The sequence below is a fragment of the Larus michahellis genome, chromosome 12, assembly GCF_964199755.1.
Source record: "Larus michahellis chromosome 12, bLarMic1.1, whole genome shotgun sequence".
NCBI classification, from domain to species: domain Eukaryota; kingdom Metazoa; phylum Chordata; class Aves; order Charadriiformes; family Laridae; genus Larus; species Larus michahellis.
Genome location: NC_133907.1, coordinates 13,255,249 through 13,277,580, shown reverse-complemented (window position 1 = coordinate 13,277,580; position 22,332 = coordinate 13,255,249). Strand labels below are relative to the sequence as shown.

General features: G+C 45.3%; 3 protein-coding genes across 5 annotated transcripts in view; all 3 read left to right on the top strand.

Moving 5' to 3' along the window:
- Positions 1–1,071: 1,071 nt before the first annotated feature.
- Positions 1,072–8,918, top strand: LOC141750210 (protein FAM83D-B-like). Its single transcript, XM_074604932.1, has 4 exons — positions 1,072–1,531; positions 4,731–4,898; positions 5,787–5,911; positions 6,275–8,918. Exons 1-4 carry the CDS (start codon positions 1,079–1,081, stop codon positions 7,224–7,226), a joined length of 1,698 nt encoding a protein of 565 aa, XP_074461033.1. The 5' UTR covers positions 1,072–1,078; the 3' UTR covers positions 7,227–8,918.
- Positions 8,919–9,645: 727 nt separating this feature from the next.
- On the top strand, positions 9,646–16,006 carry LOC141750410 (protein FAM83D-A-like). The gene is made up of 4 exons (XM_074605423.1): positions 9,646–10,131; positions 12,400–12,567; positions 13,174–13,298; positions 13,549–16,006. Exons 1-4 carry the CDS (start codon positions 9,679–9,681, stop codon positions 13,937–13,939), a joined length of 1,137 nt encoding a protein of 378 aa, XP_074461524.1. The 5' UTR covers positions 9,646–9,678; the 3' UTR covers positions 13,940–16,006.
- Positions 16,007–17,044: 1,038 nt separating this feature from the next.
- DHX35 (DEAH-box helicase 35) overlaps positions 17,045–22,332 on the top strand; it is a 31,158-nt gene continuing 25,870 nt past the window's right edge. For all 3 annotated transcript variants that reach the window (XM_074605330.1, XM_074605327.1, XM_074605331.1), the window contains exons 1-4: positions 17,045–17,103; positions 19,390–19,523; positions 19,899–19,991; positions 20,765–20,842. In XM_074605330.1, coding sequence (XP_074461431.1) covers positions 17,064–17,103; positions 19,390–19,523; positions 19,899–19,991; positions 20,765–20,842 — 345 coding nt within the window. In that variant the 5' untranslated portion in view covers positions 17,045–17,063. The remainder of the gene's footprint in view (positions 17,104–19,389; positions 19,524–19,898; positions 19,992–20,764; positions 20,843–22,332) is intronic.

The following is a 22,332-nucleotide window of genomic DNA, read 5'->3' as shown; positions in this document are numbered from 1 at the left end:
CTAATTCCATCGATCAATAGTAAATGACGTACAAATAAAAATCAATGAGATGTATTTTATGTGAAAAAAAAAAGATAATAATGTAAGAACTGTATATTGTATTAGCAGCTTTGTGTATAAAATGGCATTTTGGCAATCAGAGTCTAATATATTTAAAACTTTTTTTTAAAAAAGGATATTTGATATTGTACGGAATTGACTTTATTGCTACTATAAGTATGAAAAGATGGTTTCTTAACATGTTGAAGCAATGCATAAAATCTTAAATTGTATGTAAAACTCATGCCAAAAGGGTATGTCTGACAGTATTAGCACCTGACTCAGTGTCTTTAATAGAGATTGAATTTTTTAATTTAAAAATTATATTAAATTTCTTTTAATAATACAAAAAATGCCACTGAGTTTTATTTAATCGGGTTACATTGGGAACTGCCTCATTATCTGTCTCTGCCTCCCCTACATCCATCAAATACAGCCAGGAATTGTCTGAAAGAGTAAATCTAGCTGGTCAGTAGGTGCAACTCGTTATTTTTCAGCAGGTAGCAGGAATTCGTGATGGGGACAAGCGCAAAGGCCAAAACCCTGACTGCCTTTACCGGATTCTGTCATGTCCGAGGCATTATGCCCGGCATTCCTTAACGGGCTTCGTTAAGAGGGTTCTTCTCGGGAGGGTGATTCGGGCCAAGGCGAAGCACCCTCACCCTCGCAGGGACAGCGGGACACGAAGGGGGACGGGAACAGCCAGGGCCGGGGCCTCATGGGGCAGGTCTGTGTCAGGCCTTGAAGAGGAGGGGGTTCGGCCCGGCTGCGTGAAACGGCGCCTCAGCCAGGGCCTGAGGGAAGCGGGCCCGGGCACTAACGGGAGTGCGCCGTTCCCCCAGCCCCGACACAGCGGTGAACGGCTCCGCCGCTTCCCCGCCTCGGGCCCCCGCGGCTGCAGCGGGGCCGGGCCGCCTCGGCCGCAGCCAACCGGGGCGCAGGGCGGGACGCGGCTCCGCCACTGGCGGCGGTGGCGCGGGGCTGTTTGGATTCAAAGCCGCTATAAAGGCGGCGGCGAGTGCGGCCGCTCCCGCTCGCCATGGCCAACCCGTCGCAGTGCCTGGAGGAGGGCGGCGGGCGCTGGCCGCCGCGGCCGCCCGGGCCGTACAGCGAGGCGCAGCGGCTGGCGCTGGAGGAGCTGGTGGCGGGCGGCCCCGAGGCGCTGCGGGCCTTCCTGCGGCGGGAGCGGCTGCCGCCCTTCCTCTCGGAGCCCGAGGTGCAGGCCATCGCGCGGGGCGCGCTGCCGCCCGCCGCGGGCCCGGAGCCGGCGGGCGAGGCCTCGCTCGGCGCCTCCCTCGACGCCTCCTCGCTCACCTACTTCCCCGAGCGCTCGGACCTGGAGCCGCCGGCGCTGGAGCTGGGCTGGCCGGGCTTCGCCAGCGGCGCCTTCCGCGGGCTGACGCGGGTGGAGGCCCACTTCCAGCCCGGCTGCGGGGAGACCATCTACGGCTGCAAGGAGGCGGTGCGGCGCCAGATCCGCTCCGCGCGGCAGGTGAGTGGGCGCCGGGGAGAGGCTGGGGGTCCCGGGGCCCTTCTGCAGCGGGTCTGCAGACCCCAGCAAAAAATCATCAGTGCTCTCCATGACCATCTCCTTCATCTGGCACTAGGCAAGGCCGAGCGGCTTTAAAACACCTGTCGAGCAAAGAGAGTCTCATTAGGAGGTGGTAAATGCCCAAGGAGGGGTACTCACCCTGACAGGGGGCATCTGTGTGCTGCACCCCTGAGTGAAATCTCGCCTTCCGAGTTGTGGTGCTCCAAAGGTCGTGGGACAAGAGTTCCCCGTCCCCCAGCGCTGCCTGCAGAACTGATGTTGCTGTTCATGGCCAAACCACCCACTGCTTTCATAGAACCATAGAACAGTTTAGGTTGGAAAGGACCTTAAAAAGGCCATCCAGTTCCACCCCCCTGCCATAGGCAGGGACACCTCCCACCAGACCAGGCTGCTCAAAGCCCTGTCCAGCCTGGCCTTGAACCCCTCCAGGGATGGGGCAGCCGCAGCTTCTCTGGGCAACCTGGGCCAGGGGTTCACCACCCTCACAGCAAAGAATTTCTTCCTAATATCTCATCTAAATCTCCCTTCTTTCAGTTTAAAACTGTTCCCCCTTGTTCTATGGCTCCGTTCCCTGCTAAAAAGTCCCTCCCCATCTCTCCTGTAGCTCCTTTAGGGACTGGAAGGGGCTATAAGTTCTCCCCGGAGCTTTCTCTTCAAGCTGTTTTCAGCTGATCTTGCTCTTATTCAAAGCGGAAGGCTTCCCGTTCCAGGTTCCTTACTGATGTGCTCTGCAAGCCAGATTCGCAGAAACCTCCTACTGTCCTTTAAAGGATATGACACAAAAAAAGGCCTCTTGTAAAAGGCGGCTATCTACAGAGATAACCCTATGATTCTGTCTCCCTTCTTCATCTCATTAATTGCCCCTAAGTAATGTGCAGACCTGCTTTTAGCAGGACTTCCTTCCTACAGGACTGGATGGTTTTGATCTGTGCAGAGTATGGCTTAAAAATCATGCGGGCGTAGTAACTTCTAACTGTTCTCTGTAACTCATTATGTTACCTGAGTTTATAGCCTCCAACTGTAATCCCTAGAAAGGAACCACCCTTCTTGTTAGCTGCCATTCAATTGGCTTAGCTAAAATTTAAATGTATAGCTTCCTCTTCGGGAGGCCAGGTGAAGCAACCCCTGGATCTGTGTGTAACGTGCTCGCACATGGCACACCCTGAATCAGCCACTGAGCTTAGTCCCTGCCCGCTTCCAAAAGCAGAAGCACAGGGCGTGTGTGAGGATGACATGGTCTATGGGCTTCTTGCCAGAAACGGTCCCAGAGGAAGCTCTGTTCTCAAAGGCTCCTTGTCAGGTAGATGAGGCCAGTCTGGTGGCTCGGGTAAACTCCATGAAAACATCTGTTTCTCAAAAGAGCTGTGTGTGTTTGTAATGTTCTTGCTTGTAGCATCCTGCCAGAAGTCTTCCCTTGCACCAAGCTGAGAGCCAGGCAAGCTGGTCCTGCGCTGCTGTGTATGTGCCCAATCCAGGGAGTGTTTTTGTGGACATGGAATGGACAGAAATTTTGACACCCTATAATTTACTGAGTATCAGATCCTGTGTGATATTGCTCAGTCATGTCTGAGTTCTTCGGGTTAATACGAGGAACAGGAGAACTTCAGGTGCGGTGTAGTTTCTTCTCAGCTCGCTGCAATGCATTTAGCTTGAGTGGCTAAAGGAGACACTGTTGCTATCTTGCCTCTGCGGTCCTGAATGGATGAGTGTAGAGAAAAGGTTTGTCTCTCTCTCTCTCTCCTCTAAACATAATTGTACTTTTGCTCATTTTGAGTAAAAGTGTATTTCTTTTTCAGCTGCTAATGCTGGGATTAGAACTCAAATGTGCTGCTAATTGAGTAGTCATTTGAAGGCACTGGTGTTTTCGAGGGGTTTAGTGTGAATTGTTCTGTTTTCAGGGGTTATCTTCTTACTCATCTGGTCTTTTCAAAACTATCTTATTTTTCACTATCTTCCTTTGACACATAGACAAGTGGTTGGATGGAGAAGAGCACAGGAAACAGGAGGCACTAGCATAAACTAACTTTATATAGAAATACCAATGTGCCTGTGTGTGTTACAATATATAAGAACTCACCCTTAGGGAGCAGAGCAGAGGTGGGAATGCAGAGCTTAGCCTGTTCTTGTGGGAAATGTTTCTTCTGAGTACAGGCAATGCCACACACAGAGCGGCTGTTGCATGTGTATAAGCCTTGGGTGTGTTGCAGCAGTGTGTGGATGCCTCATGTGTCTGATAAGGGCAGGTGCCAGGTACCCACATCGGTTCTATAATCGTTGTCCTTGATGCTGGTCTAATAGAAACAGAATAGAAAAGTAAGTTGTGAAGCCAAATCCTTTATGCCTTTGTGTTCCCACACAGATGTGCATTCCTGGTTTTGAAGGGTGAGAATTCTAGCACCGCAACAGTGTGCCGTGCGGCTCTGAATTAGCTGGAGAGATTGTAAATGGAGGACTGTTGTCTTCAGCCCATTGAGAGAAAATCTTACAATTTTAGGATTTGTCTTTTGTAAAGAACTGTTGAGTTGAGTGAGTGGAAGGATTTCTTGTGAAGGTATGGGATGGAAACTTGGAATATATCTATTAAGATTCTAGAAATAGTATATTCAGTTTTTATGTTGTCACAGAACTAGTTTATCTCTTGGTCACTTACGTATGGACAGCATTGCCTTCCTGCCACACAAAGAGAAATCAGTCGGGGTTTGTGAGGTGCTCATCTGTGACAGTGAGGAGGCCGTTCAAGCTAATTCTCTGGCCCGCAGTTGGTAGGTGTAGCAGGTATGCCCCACTGGAAGCACAGGAGTGAAGATAGCTTGTCTGGATTCCTGATTCTGCTGTGATAGCTTCCTCGATGTTACCAAAAGGCCATTTTACGGCAGACTATGTAGGGAAGTCAGCAGCAGACGTGAGGGAAAGACATCTTCAGGCTTATGCTTTCCATTCCAGGGCACAGTGAATTTACAGAAACATTGTGAGAATATAGAAATCTTCTCCAACTTGCCAGGGCCTATGCAGCAGGACAACGAAATGTGCCTCTGGCCTTGATGACAGCAGCAGGAGAAATGGCTGGGGCAGGCAGTGATCTGGCCTTGTGTAAAATAAAACCCTTGAACAAATGTTGTCACTTTTTTCTTTTTTGCAGGTGATTGCCCTTGTGATGGATTGCTTCACAGATATTGATATCTTTGGTGACCTTCAGGATGCATATAACAACCGCAGAGTCCCTGTCTATATCCTCCTTGACCAGGACTTTCTACCCCATTTCTTGGAAATGTGCAAGAACTTAGGAGTTTGTCCAGAGCAGGAAAGTGTAAGTACAAAATATGGGTGGGTGTAGTTTGTGTTATTTTTTGGGGTGTGGTTTATAGTTACAGATACCAAAGATACCCTTCTCTAAAACATCAGACTCTTGAAAGCCTAAAGCATAGAGTCTGCTTGGTAACTGATATAAAAGGGGGTTTTCTGAAATGTTTCTCGGCTCCTGAAGAACAAGGCTCAATATCATGTGGTTTCAGTACAGTTTCTAATCCAACACGTGAAACTGCTCACACACTCAGCAAAAACCATGCAGAAAAGGCACATCTACTCCTACCCTGTGCTACCTGTGTGTAGGAGCTACAGCCGTGATATGCAACAACCTGGTGTGCTGGGTGGAGTGCGCACTGAGCCCTATCCTGAGAAAGCAATTTTCAAGCATTTTGCAAGATCTAAGTAGCTTTATTCTTTGGCTCAAGGAACTGCTTGCTAAGGAAAACAGAAACACAGGAAGCCCAAGGGTGGTATAGCTTTGGTAACATCTCATTTCTTCTCTAAGGTATAGTTGTTTTCTTTTAAAAGATTTGGATGATGTGACTCGGGTGGTTTACTTAATTCCTCTGAATATAAGCTGACATGACTGTCATGTCATTGGACAGGCTTATGTTCACCCTAGTAAGAGTTTCTCTGGATGGGGAGCACTCCTCACTTTATGGGCAGTAATTAATTGGAATGAGCTGTTCTCTCCAGCTTGACTCTCCTAATGTAACAGAAAATAAGCACCGTGTAACTAATAAGACTCACACACAGCCAATGTAAGGAAGTGGAAGTTCAGTTCATTCCCATCTTCTGCAGTGTGTGTAGCTGCTTTTAAGTAGAATTGCTAATCAAAACTTCTTGGAAGTTAACTTCAATCTAATGTTACTTTTTCCTTCTGAAACAGATGATGAGAGTTCGAACTCTCACTGGGAACACATACTACATGAGGTCGGGTGCCAAAATTGTTGGGAAAGTCCATGAGAAGTTCATGTTAATTGATGGCATTAGAGTGACAACAGGCTCCTACAGGCAAGTATTGGGGTCTGCTGGTGCCTGATGAAGCTATGGAAAGGGGGAGTTTCTGCAAGAAGGATGTATTAACTTTGCTTTGTGCCTGGTATTAATACATGCCAATGGCAAGTGGACTAGCTGAGTCCAAGTGTGACTAATACAGAACTGGAAGCAGCTTTGGCAAACTGGTTTATACAACTTGTTGCTGGCAAAGCACTTGGCCATGGTTAAATAGAGTTCTTCCTGAAGAAGAGAGTGAATTGTCTGGCGACTTTATACCTTCCTTATGCCCAGCACTTCTAAGCTGAGTCTTGCTGTCTGTAGCCGTATGCGTTGAAACACACTGGAGATTAACTCTGAATCTTGGTTTGTTTTCAACAGTTTCACGTGGTCCGACGGGAAGCTGAACAGCAGTAACTTGCTGCTATTGTCAGGTCAAGTGGTTGAACAGTTTGACCTCCAGTTCAGGATTCTTTATGCCCAGTCGATGCCCATCAGCCCGAAGTGGCCACCCAGCTGCAGGAACAGCGGGATATTTGATCACCTGGCAAGCAGAATAGAGTCCCCTAAAGAATATACTGTGGAAGGCAACTTGAGAGCAGAATTTGCCAGATTGTCTAGTACTCCAAAGAAATTGTTGAAAGAACTAGATCAGGCTGAGGATTTTCCTGCAGGAAAGCTTTGTAACCTGGGGCATTCTTTCCTCTGTGAAGAGGAGTGGCTCCGCGATCAAGAGGCCATAGTGGAACGGAAAAGTGCATCGACTCAAACTGGCCCATGGGATGAGAAGGCTGTAGTGACCGTGTGTAATGCTGCCACACAGACCAGTGCTGGAACGGCAGAAACTGGCACTCAGACTTCTGTCGCTGCTAGAATGATGGGCACTCAGACTTCAGTTTTGCTGAAGACTGCAGTGACGCAGACAAAGGAAGGTGAGTACACAGAAACACCCCTGCTCCACAGAAAGTTGTCAAAAGAAGGACCTCCTCTGCTTGGAAAGCCTGTATCAAGTGCTAGTCTGCGATCACTGTCTTCATCATCGTCCCAGTGCTCCCTTAGCTCTACCGGCTCACTGTCTTCTCTCCGGTCCTTTGAATATTCCACCAGTCACAGGGCAGAATATTTCCAAAAACTGCATAAAGAGAGGCAATTCCACTACTCCACTATCAGGTCGAAGCTTAGCCACATGGTGGATATCCTGTCCCGCAGGGGACGCGTGCCTGAAAACTACATGACCCAATACACCGGAAGATGCAACCTAAAACAGAGGCGTGACATCAGTGCCAGCCTGCGCAGCCTCCGGGACGTGTCGCTCTTTTCCCTGAATAAATGATGACTGCACTGAACACAGAGCACAAAAGCTCCGGTCTCAAACTGCAATCACTTTGTACCTGCCGATTTTTTTTTTTCACTTCCTCCCAGCACTTTTACTTTTTTAATACATGTGTACATCACTCGCCAGCACTTCGTTTTGTACTATGGAATTTAAGAAATAAAAAAGGAGGGCTTTACTTATACTGTAACTACTCGCATATTCTTCATATATGTGTTAGTGGTGAAGGTTCATTTTAATTCTGGATGTTTAACCTGAAACGTGAACTTGGTACTGCTTTCTAGGATTGCTAATGCTCTGGCTTTAATTTATGTAACCTTGGAAAAATCTGAGTTAGACTGATCTTGCTCAGAGTGGCTTTGGAGATTTAGCTCACATCAAGGTATACTCTTTTTTTTTTTTTCTTTTTCTTTTTAGTATTGGCTTTTATTTCTACTTTATCTTTGGCATGAGGGGAGACAATTTTTATAAAGAGCCATAAAGCGAATTTTATTCCAAGTGTGACTTCAGCAATATATACGTTACTCTTCCACTAAAGTTGTGAAGGGTCTGTTGGAGCAGTTGGAGGTTCTTGTCTTCAGCTGTATCCTTGTTTAAGCCTTCCGAAATGGACTGAGCTAACTACCCCTTCAGTCCGATTAGCCTCTCGTGCCATTGTGTAGAGAGAGAGATATATAAAGTGCGTGTGGTATACGTATCCTCAGAAGAGCATCTTTTTAAAACCAAGACCAGGAAGTAGCAACTTAACACTCCAAGATAGCTGCACCCATTTTAGGTACAGCCCTGATGTAAATGTTTCTAGTATTTGGAACTAAAAGCTAGATATGTTGGACCTGTAAGAATATTGATGGGAATGTATTACTGAATTGCTGGGGTTTTGTGCGTGAGATGTGATACCTGGAGTTCAGTGTCTTGCTGCTGCATACCTGTTGTACTTCTCTTTTGGGATGACTTCAAAGAACTTTGTCTCTAGTGCAACTTGTGAAACAGAACTAAGACTTTTAGTCTAAGCACTGTAAGAGGAGCTTCCAGTTCCGGCTTGGTCTAGGAATGTCTGAACCATCCTGCTTCCGTCAAGAGACCTGTAAACACCTTCCTCCTCTGGAGCCAACTTGGAGGTGAGACAATCACGGAGAGCACATGACAAAGCTCCTGCTCAAAAGTAAACTGACAAATGCACTACAAAATGTTATGGGTTATGTTTAAATATTATGGGTTATGTTGGCTAATATTGTTGTACAAGTAAGTGTAAGAGTGGAAAAAAACCAACATGTTTTTCTCTTTAGCCTGTCCTGTCTGAAATATTCTGTGTTTCCTGCTCTGTTTATCCACTACTAGGTTTGAGGAGCTGAAGTGCCACTCTAGTCTTTGAAAATACTCTGCTCTCAATATTAAATGGACCTTAGGTTAAGTTGGTTATTTGTTAGCAGCGTTCTGTGCGTGTGTCTGTACTTGTTGGATCGCCTACCTGAGCAGTGTGTGGCTTCTCTCTCTCAGCTCTGACCTGCACTGTTATTCTTTACACCTGCATCCCAGCCCCTTAGTAACCAGCCAGACTGGATTCATTTTCTTATTTATGAGGCACATGTGTCCAGTAGATGGCACATTTCAGCTGTTGTCTTGAATAATGCTGTAAACAGTGATTGAATGAGTTTCTTTCTTGTTGCAGAGTAAAAACTTCATTCTACTAACTTTGACGTTTCTGTCTCTGAAATCTATGTGGGCAAAGAGACTTTCATTGCTCTGCTTTCAGAGCAGCCGCTCCCTGCAGCTGTAGAGCGGGGGCACAAAGAGGTGCATGTGGGGGGAAAAAATCTCTGTCTGCACTTGTTTAAAAAGATAAGAGACTCTTGCATGGCCCCTGGAGCTGGAACACTGGGAGAGAAGCAAGTCACAGAGAGGCAGCCAAGGTAAACCTTCAAGGCCAATCTTGAGTGGTATTTTTAAGAGCCCGTGTTCCGCCGTGCTTGGGTGTATGTAAAATCAGCTTGTTTGCTTTATGTGCTTTTTATCTTTATTACACTGTGCAGCTGCTTTGGTGCTCTCACAGGAACAAGAACCACTTTACAAATAAACTCCTTTCGCCACGGGGGTTTTCACCTGGTCGTCGCTGAGCTTTGTTTCCTCTTTGTTTTCCATCCGAACTGGGGTGACTAACGCAGCGCTCGCCCTGTGGCCGGTGCCCTCCCGCTGCCCCGGGCGAGCGGCGCCGCCTGGGACGGAGCCCTTCGCCCTCTCACTTTCGGAGCAGCCGTTTGACCCAGGGCAGCGCTTCATTAACTCGGGGTTCGCTTCTCCTGCGGCTGCTCCCCGAAGCGGGAGGGACGCCAGCCGGCTCCGCAACCCGTGGGCGCCGCCGCTCCGCCGCGCCCCCCCGGGGCCGGGCGGGAGGCGGGGCCGAACCGCTATAAAGGCGGCGGCGAGTGCGGCCGCCCCGCCGCTCCCGCTCGCCATGGCCAACCCGTCGCAGTGCCTGGAGGAGGGCGGCGGGCGCTGGCCGCCGCGGCCGCCCGGGCCGTACAGCGAGGCGCAGCGGCTGGCGCTGGAGGAGCTGGTGGCGGGCGGCCCCGAGGCGCTGCGGGCCTTCCTGCGGCGGGAGCGGCTGCCGCCCTTCCTCTCGGAGCCCGAGGTGCAGGCCATCGCGCGGGGCGCGCTGCCGCCCGCCGCGGGCCCGGAGCCGGCGGGCGAGGCCTCGCTCGGCGCCTCCCTCGACGCCTCCTCGCTCACCTACTTCCCCGAGCGCTCGGACCTGGAGCCGCCGGCGCTGGAGCTGGGCTGGCCGGGCTTCGCCAGCGGCGCCTTCCGCGGGCTGACGCGGGTGGAGGCCCACTTCCAGCCCGGCTGCGGGGAGACCATCTACGGCTGCAAGGAGGCGGTGCGGCGCCAGATCCGCTCCGCGCGGCAGGTGGGTCCCGCTCCCGCACGGTCCCCGGCGCCCGCCCCGGCCTCCCCCACCTCGTTCGCTTCTAAATCAGCTTTTACTTTACTATGCTCTTCCGGCGTTGCTTTGTTCCTTCCCCCCCATCTTTTGTATTTATCTTTTTTTAGGTTCATTATTTTCGAACTTTTTTCCCCCCCTGTATTGATGAAAATTGAATCTAGCCACCCCATCCTTCCCCCCTTCTTTTACTTCAAAATCAACACCTGATTTTATTTACTATGCTCTTTCAGCATTGCATCTTCCCCCCTTCTTTTGTGTTTATCTTTTCAACAGGTTCATTATTTTTGAGCTTTTTCCCCCCCATATTGATGAAAACTGAGTCCAGCCACCCCATCCTTTCCCTCTTCCTTTACTTCTATAAAAACTCCCGATTTTACTCACTATGCTGTTTTGTTATTACATTATTCCCCCCCCATTTTGTATGTATCTTTTTATCAGGTTCATTATTTTCAAGCTTTCCCCCCTATATTGGTGAAAACTGAATCCACCCACCCCATCCTTCCTCTCTTCTTTTACTTCTGTATAAACTCCCGATTTTATGTACTATGCTATTTCGTTATTGCCTTATCCCCCCCCCCCTTTCTTTTGTATTTGTCTTTTTAACAATTCCATTCTTTTCAATCATTTTTCACCTCACATTGGTGAAACCCGAGCCTGTGCTATCGGGGCCTCTCTGAGTTCACTCAAGGAATTGGCACCTGTGAGCAGTGTGTCCCAAACACGCTTGTTTCCAGCTCTTTTAAGTGGTCGTTGCTTCCACTCGGCATGGCGGGTACACAGCAAACTTGGGGATCAGCCCATGGGACGGATTGGCGAGGGCAGTCGCTGGCTCAAGGGAGGTTTTACTTAAGGAGCCTGGGTGAATAATCAGGTCTTTGCTTGAAGTATCATAAGAATCTGAATTAAAAGTTGAAGACGAACCTCATTTTTGTCTTAAATATGGAGGTGAAGTGTAAAGAGCAGTTGGACACAGGTGAACCTTTTTTTTACTGTTTCTTCTCATATTTGAAAAGTCTGAAAGACTCTGGAAAACTAAGTTCTGTAAATAAGCTCACCTTATTCTTCAGGCAGTGCTTTTGAGGAAAAGACGTCAGTTCTTAGGGGGAAAAAAACAACCCTCTTGCCTAGGAATCAGCAACCACATTTGTCTAATACAGAACCAGATCCCCTGTTTTTGCCATATCTGAGGGTGAGGAAGAAACTTGAAGGAACACGTTTATTTTTCCACTGTACTGGTTCTTCGCAGATGTTCTCAGCGCCCTCAAACATCTCCACAATCAACTCTGTGCTCCAGTGACACCGAAAGTTACTGGTGTAGCTGAAGAAGACTGACAGCAAAATGTCTTTCTTTTCCTCATGCAAAATAGTTGCTTTATCAGCTCTCTTTGGGTGTTTGGAGAGGTGTCAAGTCTCCCTCTGCCTTCGTAGGTCTCGGCACCACTCTAGAGGTGGGCGGAAAGGACAAAATGCTCAGATTTCTGTAAATCTTTTTCTTGAAGGTGAATTTATGTTGTAAAAAAGGGAAGGGTTTAGTACAACCTTAATTAAAAACTGAGTAATGCGCTACTGAACAGATGCGGGAGCTATCGCTGCTGCTAATTAGTGATGAACTCTGATTTTTAAATAGAGAAAAGCTGTCTTTCCACAACAGGCTTTCAGGCTAGGTTGGTCACACCTAATCAACCATAAAAGATACAGATCCTGGCAAAAGAAGCTTCAATGTCTGCTGCTGAAATTACAGTAAAAACAAAACTCTACAATGAAATAATAAAAATCTTAAATGATGTTATCTGCTATAAATCAGTCAAGTGACAACAAGATTGAGGCAAATAATCTTTAACAACATTTTCTGTCCATAAATTCAATTTTTTTTTTCTATTTAACTATACAGGCACATGAATAAGTGATCATAGTGAAGGAGCGAGGTATATTGTGTCTCCTGTACCTCAGTGTACCGCACTCGGTAATCACCTTTACCAAAATACCATTCTCTTCACAGAACTTTATTCTGATCAGAGTTATTTTTCCCTTTCTCTTATATCTGTTAAATATTTTGGCAGTCCTGTGAACAACATACTGTGTCACAGAAGGCTGCACCATGTTCCATAACCATCAGGAAAAAAATGAGCGGGGGGGATATTTAATTTGAAAATCAAATTCCTCATGTGCCGTCTCTCTTGCTGTGGGATGCTGTGGAAACAGCCTAATGATTTCTCCTGAAACTTGTTGCAGATGATTGCCCTGGTGATGGATTCCTTCACAGATACTGATATCTTCAAAGACCTCTTGGAAGCTTGTAGCCAGCGGCAAGTTAAAGCGTATATTCTTCTAGATCAGTCTTCGTTTTCCCACTTTCTGAAAATGTGCAAGGATCTGGGAGTTGACCTCGAACAGGAAAAGGTGAGCCTTGTCATATTTATAGGGATAGAGAGTTGATCCTCTTGGGACTGAAATCTTTGAGCTATCAAAAGACAGAACTATTATGCCTGCTGCCGCAATTTAAAATGGGGTTTATGTAGCTCTAGCTCTTTCTTGGAAGATTTAACCATTCTCGCATAAGAAGGCAATTAACAGAAAAACTGAAATCTTTAGAAGCGGATGTTACAGTTGCTTTCTGAGCGCAAATACTAATTGAATATTCAAGGAATGCAGGAGGAATGTCCAGTTCCCAAAGCATGACTGGAGTTGCTCAGGCTCGCTGAGGCTTTGAAGGCTGATGGAGAAGCAGGTTCTCAGGAATCTGTGGAGTTCAGGTCCCTCCAAGATGTGGTGACAGGAGTTTTTACAGTCACATTTTGCTCGATCAGTTTGTGGATCTGCTCCTTAATGCCACCTCTTTGCCTACTAAAACAAGACAAAAATTATCATTTGGTTCCTAGAAGGTGAATCTTGTGCCACTCCACAGCAGCCTTTGCTAGTTCATCAGTGATCGTTATTGTGTGTTACTACTTTAAATGCAATTGTTGAACTTTGAAATCCTCATAACGCTTGCCATATCTTTAACAGTTGATAAGAGTTCGAACTCTCACTGGGAACACATACTACACGAGGTCGGGTGCCAAAATTGTTGGAAAAGTCCGTGAAAAGTTCATGTTAATCGATGGCATTAGAGTGACAACAGGCTCCTACAGGCAAGTGCCAATTTCCTTCTGGTGCTTTACATGATTTCTTTACATGGGAAGGAAAAGCGTAGCCCACGCTGCAAAACTGCTTTCCTTGTCACAGTTTACTTGTGAAGTTTGTCCTAAAAATAGCATGCTGCTCATCGTTTGGGTTATAAGAATGATTCAACTAAATGCAATGAAAGGGAATTTTCAGTTAATGCTTTGTTTACTATTTGTCTTGAATTAACTCAGAATTTTCTCATTCTTCCTTTGCTAGTTTTACGTGGACAGATGGGAAGCTGAACAGCAGTAACATTTTGATCCTGTCAGGCCCTGCAGTTGCACACTTTGACCTGGAATTTCGGATTCTTTATGCACGGTCAAAGCCTATCAACCTCAAAGAGTTACCCAGCTTCCAGAAGAGCAAGGTGTTGGACCAGCTGCTCAGGATAACAGTGTCGTCCAGAGACTTGACCAGAGAAAACTTCCTGAGAATGGAGTTTTTGTATCTTAGAGCATTTGTAGGAAATCTGAAAAGGAAGCGAAGCTGGCTGCATACCTCGAGGGAGGCAGTCTACGTGTCGAGTAACGCGCTGCATGCCTCTCCTCCACTGACTAAGAGGAATGGCTCTCTGGTTATGAGGCCACACTGGATCATAGAGAGATGAATTGCATGTTCGCTCGGAGGCGAGCAGCAGAACCTCAGGAGCCATGTCCAGCCATCCTTGCCCAGTACTGCCTTACAGCATGTTTGTGAGAGAACAAACCTCGAACTGAGAGGAATCGATACTGGAATTGTGGTTTCATTTGAAGACCACTATAATGCAGATCAACAGACACAGTTATGGTATTGTCTTAGCTCAGATGTGTTTCAAAAAAAACCAGCTCTTAACACCTGGGAAGCCATTATTGACTTCTAGTATTCTGTCAGATTTTCATTTTTCAACCTATTCTTACATGTTTCAAGCTGATGGGTTAGCAGTGTCTTAGCTCAGTAACTCAAGTCTCATTTTTTAAGGAATCTATGTATAGAAAAATAATATTCCTTAAAGGTCTTCCAGAGATGAATAGCAGGACTGCTGCATGGCTCTGAAATCAGTCTAAGCTTAGTCTTGTGTTGCACAAACTCTCCACAAACTGTTTCACGACACACAACTGAAGTGGAGTAGCCATAATCTAGAAACTAGTAGATCAGTACTAGTCCTCAAATGTTACACTTTCTTTGCACAAAGCTGTGCTGCTGGGCAGAATGAGCTAAAGAGTCAGGCAAACAAGGCTTTTGCAATGATTGAATTTCAAATGACCTTTTTTTATAGTTACAGGAATACTTGGACTGTTGGACATCATGCAATAAATGCATGCAAGGGATAGTATTCCTAAGAACCTACTATGTTTGTAGTAAAGACAAATGAGACCATTTTGTTGGCATTACTATATATACTTTTTGGTTTCCTTATGGTTGCTTCTGCTGTCCGATCTTAGGGGAGAAGTTGAGCAGATCTGAAATCTGTGAAGCTGCTGCTACTTCTCAAAAGCCTTAGTTCTGCCAAACGTGCAATAACACAAAAGTCAGAAATAGAACCATTTCTTTTTAAGGTTTCATGCAAGCTTGATTTTAAAAAAAAAAATAAATACATCCATTATTGGAGAAGACCAAATAAACCCCAAATGAATGAACTATCCTCCCAAACAGCTGTATATCGAGGCGCTGAAGTCCCAGCAGCTGGCCAGTGCAGAAACTCTTGTTAGTCCAACCACAGCAGCTGTGGCAAAAGTGCACTATTTCTCAAAATGTTGTTGAGGCTCTTGCTACTGCAGAAAACTCGGGTATGTGCTTGTGTGAGTGAGTGTCTTGTGCGTCCTGGCCTTCAAAGGGGAAGGTTAAAACTTAGCTGAGGAATTTCCTATGGGTCTCTGCCACACGTCAGCAGGACAGCATTACATTGGACATGCAGAGCTTACAGAAATGGTCTTTGCGGGCAATGCAATAATGTACTGATTAGGATATAACTAGTCTGCACCCTTTTCTTTCCTGTGCTTGCAATCACGGAAATGTAATAATTGTGACTCTCCTAACCTGTAAATGTTCAATAGTTTATAGTTCAGTAGTCTTAACTTTTATCCAGATGTAAAGAAGTTTGAAACATGAATTTTTATTCTTAACTATAGTTCCCATAAGCACAAAAAACCCTCAGTGTTGTACTCTATGCAAAATATTGATTGTGCAATCTTATTTTCACAATTATTTTCTGTATATGTTTTCTCAAATACAAAATTTTAACTTTGTTATTTATCTCATTGCTTTAATAGGCAACTCTTACCATGTACCATTAGCTAGCAGGGCTTTTTCTCACCAGTTGCTAATATATCGGTGATATGAAATACTGTGGGTAAGAGTTGTTTATTTTTGATAGAGTGGACTTAATCTGGAAAGCACATTGAAATAAATCGCTAAATTTTTAAGAATGTCTTTAATTATAACTGAATAACCTCTTTTAGATGTGGTTACCTAGAGACTTAGCTTAACGAGTGACCATGGAGGTACAGCGATGTGGAGTCCGTGCGAATCACCATGTGGCTAGCGTGTCAAGTTACTAATGAAGAATGAGAATGATTAATAAGAATGTAAAATGTGATTAGATCTTTTTCCATAAGCATGAATTTCTTTGCTTTTTATTTTTTTTACTCCAGCCTATACTTAACTAATTCAAATTCTTCATTAAATGTGATTCAATAATACCTTTAATGGGCTGTAATGAGCCTGTGGTAGGGTGCCGTTGTATCTATTAACTATTACTGTACTTGTTTTCTTTCTAGTCCTGCAGCTGCCTGGTGTGAAGTGCAACACCTGTGGTGCACATAGGTGGAGGTATCCTTCATGTGGAGAAGGGACGCCATTAGCTTTACTTAATTAGTGAGACAAGGACTTTCTGGAGGTGATCTTTCAACCCCATTGAATCCCAGGTTCTCCCTAATGTTATACACTTCATTTTAGTAACAGGAGTAGTATCTGGAGGGCTGTGTTACGTGTATTTCACTCTTTCTTTTGGCTTGGAGGCAAAGGGTGGGTTTCAGTCTCACTTAAAGACGATCAGCTGGGCTTCCTCAGCAGCGTCGCTTCTGTGTGTCTGAGTAACAGTGTGGATGAACTGGGAGCCATTTTTGCTGTTAAAATAACGAAATGTCCAAAGCTTCAGCACTTAAAATCATAGAATCGGCTAGGTTGGAAGGGACCTATAAGATCATCAAGGCCAACCACTACCCAAACACTGTCAAGTCCCCCACTAAACCATGTCCCTCAGCACCATGTCTACCCGTCTTTTAAATACCTCCAGGAATGGTGATTCCACTGCTTCCCTGGGCAGCCTGTTCCAGTGTTTGACAACCCTTTCAGTGAAGCATTTTTTCGTAATATCTGATCTAAATCTCCCCTGGCACAACTTGAGGCCGTTTCCTGTTGTCCCATTGCTTTTTCCTTGGGAGAAGAGACCGACCCTCCCTGGCTACCCGCTCCTTTCAGGGAGCTGTAGAGAGCGAGAAGGTCTCCCCTCAGCCTCCTCTCCAGGCTGAACACCCCCAGCTCCCTCAGCCGCCCCTCATGAGGCTTGTGCTCCAGACCGCTCAGCCTCTTCCTTGCCCTTCTCCGGACTCGGTGCTTCCCTCCACCAGCTCCGCCGTCGGTGACAGACGGAGCCCTTCGCCAGGGAAGCGGGCCCGGCACCGGTCACCATGGCAACGGGCGGCGCGTCACGTGGGCCCTGCCGCCGCTTCCGCTTGCCCTCTCACCCCAAGATGGCGGCGCCCGTGGGACCGGTGAAGTTTTGGAAGCCGGGTGAGGGGGAGCGGTGGTCCCGGGAGGTTGGGGGCGTGTGAGGGGGCTGCTTCCTGAGCTGTCCGCGGCGAGGGCCGGAGCGATCGCCGCGGCGGTGCCGTCGGCAGCCGTCGACTGTTGGGGGTTGCGCGGATTTTAGGCGCCGAGGGGCAGTGGGGAAAGGCGGCCTGGCGGGGGGCGAGGTCTCTGACTCCAGCCGGGCGCTGCCCGGTACCGGGGGCGGCAGAGGAGGGGACGGAGCCCGCTCTCAGCCAGCTGGGGTGGATGGTTGGCCGAGTGGGGGTGCTGCCCTTCGGGGGGATGGAGAAGCGTGCAGGGGAACCCCAAGAAGTCTACGAAAGGGCGGTGAGAAGTCCAGCCCCTGAGAGGGAACAGCCCCAGGTGCCAGACAGCGGGGAGAGCTGCTCAGTGGGGAAGAATCTTGGGCTCCTGTGGGCTGTGAGCGTGAGCCGTTGATGAGCCTGGGCAGCAGCAGAAGGTCACCCACATCCCGGGCTGCGTGAGGAGGAGCATTGTTGTGAGGCTGAGGGAGATGATCCTTTCCCTCAGCACTAGGAAGGCCATATTGGGGTGCTGTGGGGACTCCCTAGTGCCAGAAGGATGTGGACTTCCTGCAGGAGGTCCACAAAGTGAAGGGATACAAAGACGGTTGAGAGATTGGAGCACGCGACATGCAAGGGGAGGCTGAGAGAGCTGGGACTGTGCAGCCTGGAGGAGTCTCAGGGGGATGTTTTTGATGTGCATAAATACCCAACATGGGGGTATGAAGAAGATGGAGCCAGGCTCTTCTTAGTAGTGCCTACTGACAGTACAAGAGGCAATGGGCATGAGCTGAAATGTGAGACGGTCAGCTTAAACATGAGAAAAACCTTTTCTACTCTGGGTGTGATCGGGTTCTGGAACAAGCCATCAGGCATGTTGTGGCGTCTCCAACCCGGCTGAACGAGGACCTGAGCAGCCCACTGTAAGTGACCCTGTGGTAGGCAAGATGTTGGACTAGAAGGTGTCCAGAAGTCTCTCCCAGCCTCCACTGTGCTGTGACTCTGTGATTTTTTCCCTCAGGAGTTGTGCAGTGGGTACCTTCCCATTCATTTATCCCAAAGGGGAGCTTGGTGGGTCTGAGTTTGGCAATTTTTTTTTTTAAATTGGTCACTGCATTGTGTTGTACTATGCTTTGCAAAGCTATTCCAGGGTCAAGATTAGTTTAGCAAACAGCTTCTTAATAATTTGAATATTATAGTAATGTGTGTGCATGTACAATATGTATGTATATAGCAATATGTTGACAGTAGTGTATTAAAAAAACAAACACAGAAAATGCTGTGAAAGAAAAGCAGTGGGTGATGAGAAGCAATATCTATTAGCTTCATTGATTTGTCAAGATCCAGATATTCAAGTTCTGGTTCTTAATATCCCCATCAGTCCTGGGGAGTGAATAGTTATTGGAATTGTTGCTAATCACTCTTAAAATTGGATCAATTTGCTGTAAAACTTGCTTGGCAGCTTTGAATAGGGACTAACTGTTTTTAAACTGTGGAAAAACTGGGAAAAGCCCAAACAAGCAAATCCTACAAAACAGGGGAATCGTTCTCTTTGCTCTCAGACTTTCCCAGTTGAATCTGCAGCTGGAAATGACATATTCTGTTATTGAGATGAGGTTTTGTTTCTAGTTCACTTGCATGATTCAGCGTTTTCAGTTGTCAATTGTTTTATGGTAACCTGCAGCAGAAATAAATCAAGTTTTAGCTATTGACATAAATTCAGATCTGAAGTGAGAGGCATATCTTATAAGCACGCAAGGTTGAATGTTTATACAGATTGATGTTAGTCCAGGGAAATTCTGTTACATGTCTGGCTGGCTGGCTTAAAATCCATGGAAATAATTCTGTGAAGGATATTGAAGATATATCTGAACTGTTGCACAGAAAAAGAAGGAAGTTCCCAAGATCTTGCTATATATTTTTCCTAAGTGCTTTTTTTCCTCCTTTATCTTATTTTAAAAATTCAAATACTTATTCACATTAGTTGGGTGGGGTTTTTTTGTTTGTTTGTTTTGGTTTTGTTTTTTTTTTTTTTTAACCAGCAGGAGACATATATTTAATTTGAAAGAATTTCTGCATGTTTACTGTTAGTTAATATTTCAATTATTTTCATAGAAAAGTTAGTCTTTTGATATATGCTGCTACCCATGATTACTCCTTGTAAGGAACATATTTACTTTAGTTGTATTGTGATACACTAGGCAAAAGTGTATTCTTCTACTTAAAATTAACCTATGTCATCTAGGCACAGAAGGTCCTGGTGTCAGTGTCTCAGAGGAGAGACAGAGTCCCGCTGAGAGTAGTGGCATAACCGTCGTCTATAATCCTTATGCTTCCCTTTCTATTGAACAACAAAGACAAAAGCTGCCTGTTTTTAAGGTACAGAAGTCCTTTTTGTTGTATTAAATCTGTTGTGTGATGTCTGGCGCTTATGTCTTTTTTTGAAAGAGCAGTATAGAATCACTTTACGACATAAAATTATAATTTTATGGCCTTGTTCTCTTTATTTGTTGGAATTGATTGTCCTGTTTGACAACTGTTACTGACAGTTTTACAGGCTTTGTAGATTTGTCTCATTTGTTATATGTTGTACATATCACTTAAAGATTTTAAGGAATCATTAGCTTTTGGCAGTAAAATCTGTCTAAAGTGAATTTACTGTGTCTGTTAGATATGTAAATATTGTCATTTAAATTATTTTCCTATTTTTGTACACATCTGTTTTTGATACTTAAATGTTGTCTTCTCTTTCAGCTAAGAAATCACATACTTTATCTAGTGGAGAATTATCAAACTCTGGTGATTGTTGGGGAAACAGGTTGTGGGAAATCAACGCAGATTCCGCAAGTAAGTGTCTGTTTAACTTGGTAAAATGAGGGGATTTTACATGAAACATTAAACCAGCAGCATAGAACTGCACCGTGAGAATGGAATTCACCTATGCTCGTGTGTATGACCAAAAGGAGACAAATATAAGGTTTCATATTAGATAGCAGGAGCTGGTGTATCTGTATATAAAATCTTCTTCTGTTACAGGAAAAGACCATACACAACAAATGGGTTTATGCTGGTACAAATAGTAGTCACTGTGCTGTATTAGCTGTTTATTGCTCTATCAGAATCATGTTTAAAATTTTGTTGAGAATATGTTTTTAATAAGGAAAAAAGGTATGCTTTTCATACAAGCTTTCCTCTTGGAAATTTTTAGAATATTGTATATTTTTGTGGTTTTGTAAAATTGTATCTTTTTTGACAGGAATGAAATAGGTCTGAGAATGTTTCAAAGTTAGTTCCTGATTTTAACTTAAATTGCAAACCAGTGAAGACTGTCATCTGCTTCAGTGTGAGAGCTGAATTTGTGCCGCTTAGCTTTGTTTCTTAAAGGGGTTATAAACTAAAGGAAAGAAGAGAAAAAAATGTAGTAGTTCACAAATGCTTGAGACTCAAAGAACTTCTCTTAGATGCTTTCTGAAATCTTACGTGCTTAGAAAGCAGGTATTGTACTGTATTAGTTTTAATGGTGAGAATAATGCACAAAATCTCTAAGTAACTGAGAACTGACACCTTGCTGTAATCGCATCATGACCAATTAATTTCTTATCCTCTGTATTTGTTTGCAGTACCTAGCAGAAGCTGGCTGGACAGCCGAAGGAAGAGTTGTTGGAGTGACACAGCCTCGTCGGGTTGCTGCTGTTTCAGTGAGTTTTTCTGTGTCCAATTTTTCCTGGTTTGTTGTCATTATAACCTCCAGTTTATTAGCAGGTTTTGCTGAATAGTGGGAATCACAACTGCATGAGCTCCTGAATGACGTTTCTGCTTATCTTCCTCACAGAATTGCTGGTACTATATGCTGAATTCAACCTGATTAGTAGTTCTTGCCAAAGATTCCAAGTCCAGAAGTGCAGATGTAGAAGCTTTGAAATAAAATTGCATGGTATCAGCAGAGCCGAGTATGGAAATTAGGGCTGTGCAGGGTTGAGCTATGATTGACTTTGGACTGCAGCAGTGCTTGTGTGACCCTTAACGTCTTTCACAAAGCAAAAGTAGGGATGTAAATCTGTGTATAATAAAATAGCCAGTGGAAGAAAGTGGAGGTTGTGTACTTCTTTCTAGCAATTCACACCTATTTTTCTTGAATCTCTTTTTTCAGTGTGTTTTGGTTTTTTGTTTTGGTTTGGTTTTTTTTGTTGTTGTTGTTAATGTTGTTGTGTGTGGTTTTGTTTGTGTTTTCCCCTTGTAAGAGCATCAGGGAAAAGAAGAAACAATTTTGTTGTGAGAAATCTTTTCATATACGTAGTATGTCTAGGAGAGCATAACGTCAGCTAGATGTACTATGAGAGGAAGGAGGAGGGATGCTGAGGGCAAAAACTTGTACTCTCTGGTAACAGCCTGCACAGAAAGCATCTAGTGCTCCTTCTCTTCATAACTGCTGCCGAATGCTGACTTGGTGGGCTGAAGTTTCTGCTGCAGCATTCTTTTTGTACAGAAAACTGAGGTGCCATTTTGGAACCTTCATTTTGCCTGTTCTTTATAATGTATTAAACTGTACCTGCAACAAATAAGCCCCTGGTAAAAATGAAGTAGACGGAACAGCTGTACAACTTTCTGTTTCATCTCGTCCAGTATTCTTTGACCAGATCTGACATGGTTAAGGGGACAGTTTCTAGCAGCAATTTGCATCTTGTGCTTTAGGCAGCCTGCCTGCAGTGTCCTCCCGTTTCTCCTTCATAGGACATCCAGCGGACAGTGCACAGTTCTACAGGAGATTGTGTGTATACTGCAATGATTTCTCATGACAAACTTACTTCTTTTTTCCCTTTCATGTCTTAACACATCATTTTTAAGCCTAAAATTAAAAGATTGTTCAAGTAGGGCTTAGTGTATAGATAAAGCAGAATTTTTCTTCGAGGATGTTGTTGCAAACTGCCTGGACTGTATGGCAGTTGCAGGGAGATTAGAGATATAGTGGGTGATTTATTGCTTTGCCTTGAACTGAAAGTCATCTTTTATTTTAATAGGTGTGCTTATCTGCTTTCCTATCTAGAGTATGGGGGTTGTCAGAAGTAAAGATAGGTAGTTGCAGAGGCATAAGGCACAGTTTCGAAATTCCTGAACTTCTGGTTGCATTACCCTAAATGCTTGGGCTGAAAGTGATGGAGTGATAAAATTTCAAGTGAAATCAGGAATT

Bases quoted from the DNA above. Each gene is read 5' to 3' on its own strand.
- LOC141750210 (XM_074604932.1), top strand. From the start codon at position 1,079: ATGGCCAACCCGTCGCAGTGCCTGGAGGAGGGCGGCGGGCGCTGGCCG. The intron at 1,532-4,730 runs GTGAGTGGGCGC...TCTTTTTTGCAG, and splicing joins AGATCCGCTCCGCGCGGCAG to GTGATTGCCCTTGTGATGGA. The intron at 5,912-6,274 runs GCAAGTATTGGG...TGTTTTCAACAG, and splicing joins GTGACAACAGGCTCCTACAG to TTTCACGTGGTCCGACGGGA.
- LOC141750410 (XM_074605423.1), top strand. From the start codon at position 9,679: ATGGCCAACCCGTCGCAGTGCCTGGAGGAGGGCGGCGGGCGCTGGCCG. The intron at 10,132-12,399 runs GTGGGTCCCGCT...AACTTGTTGCAG, and splicing joins AGATCCGCTCCGCGCGGCAG to ATGATTGCCCTGGTGATGGA. The intron at 13,299-13,548 runs GCAAGTGCCAAT...TTCCTTTGCTAG, and splicing joins GTGACAACAGGCTCCTACAG to TTTTACGTGGACAGATGGGA.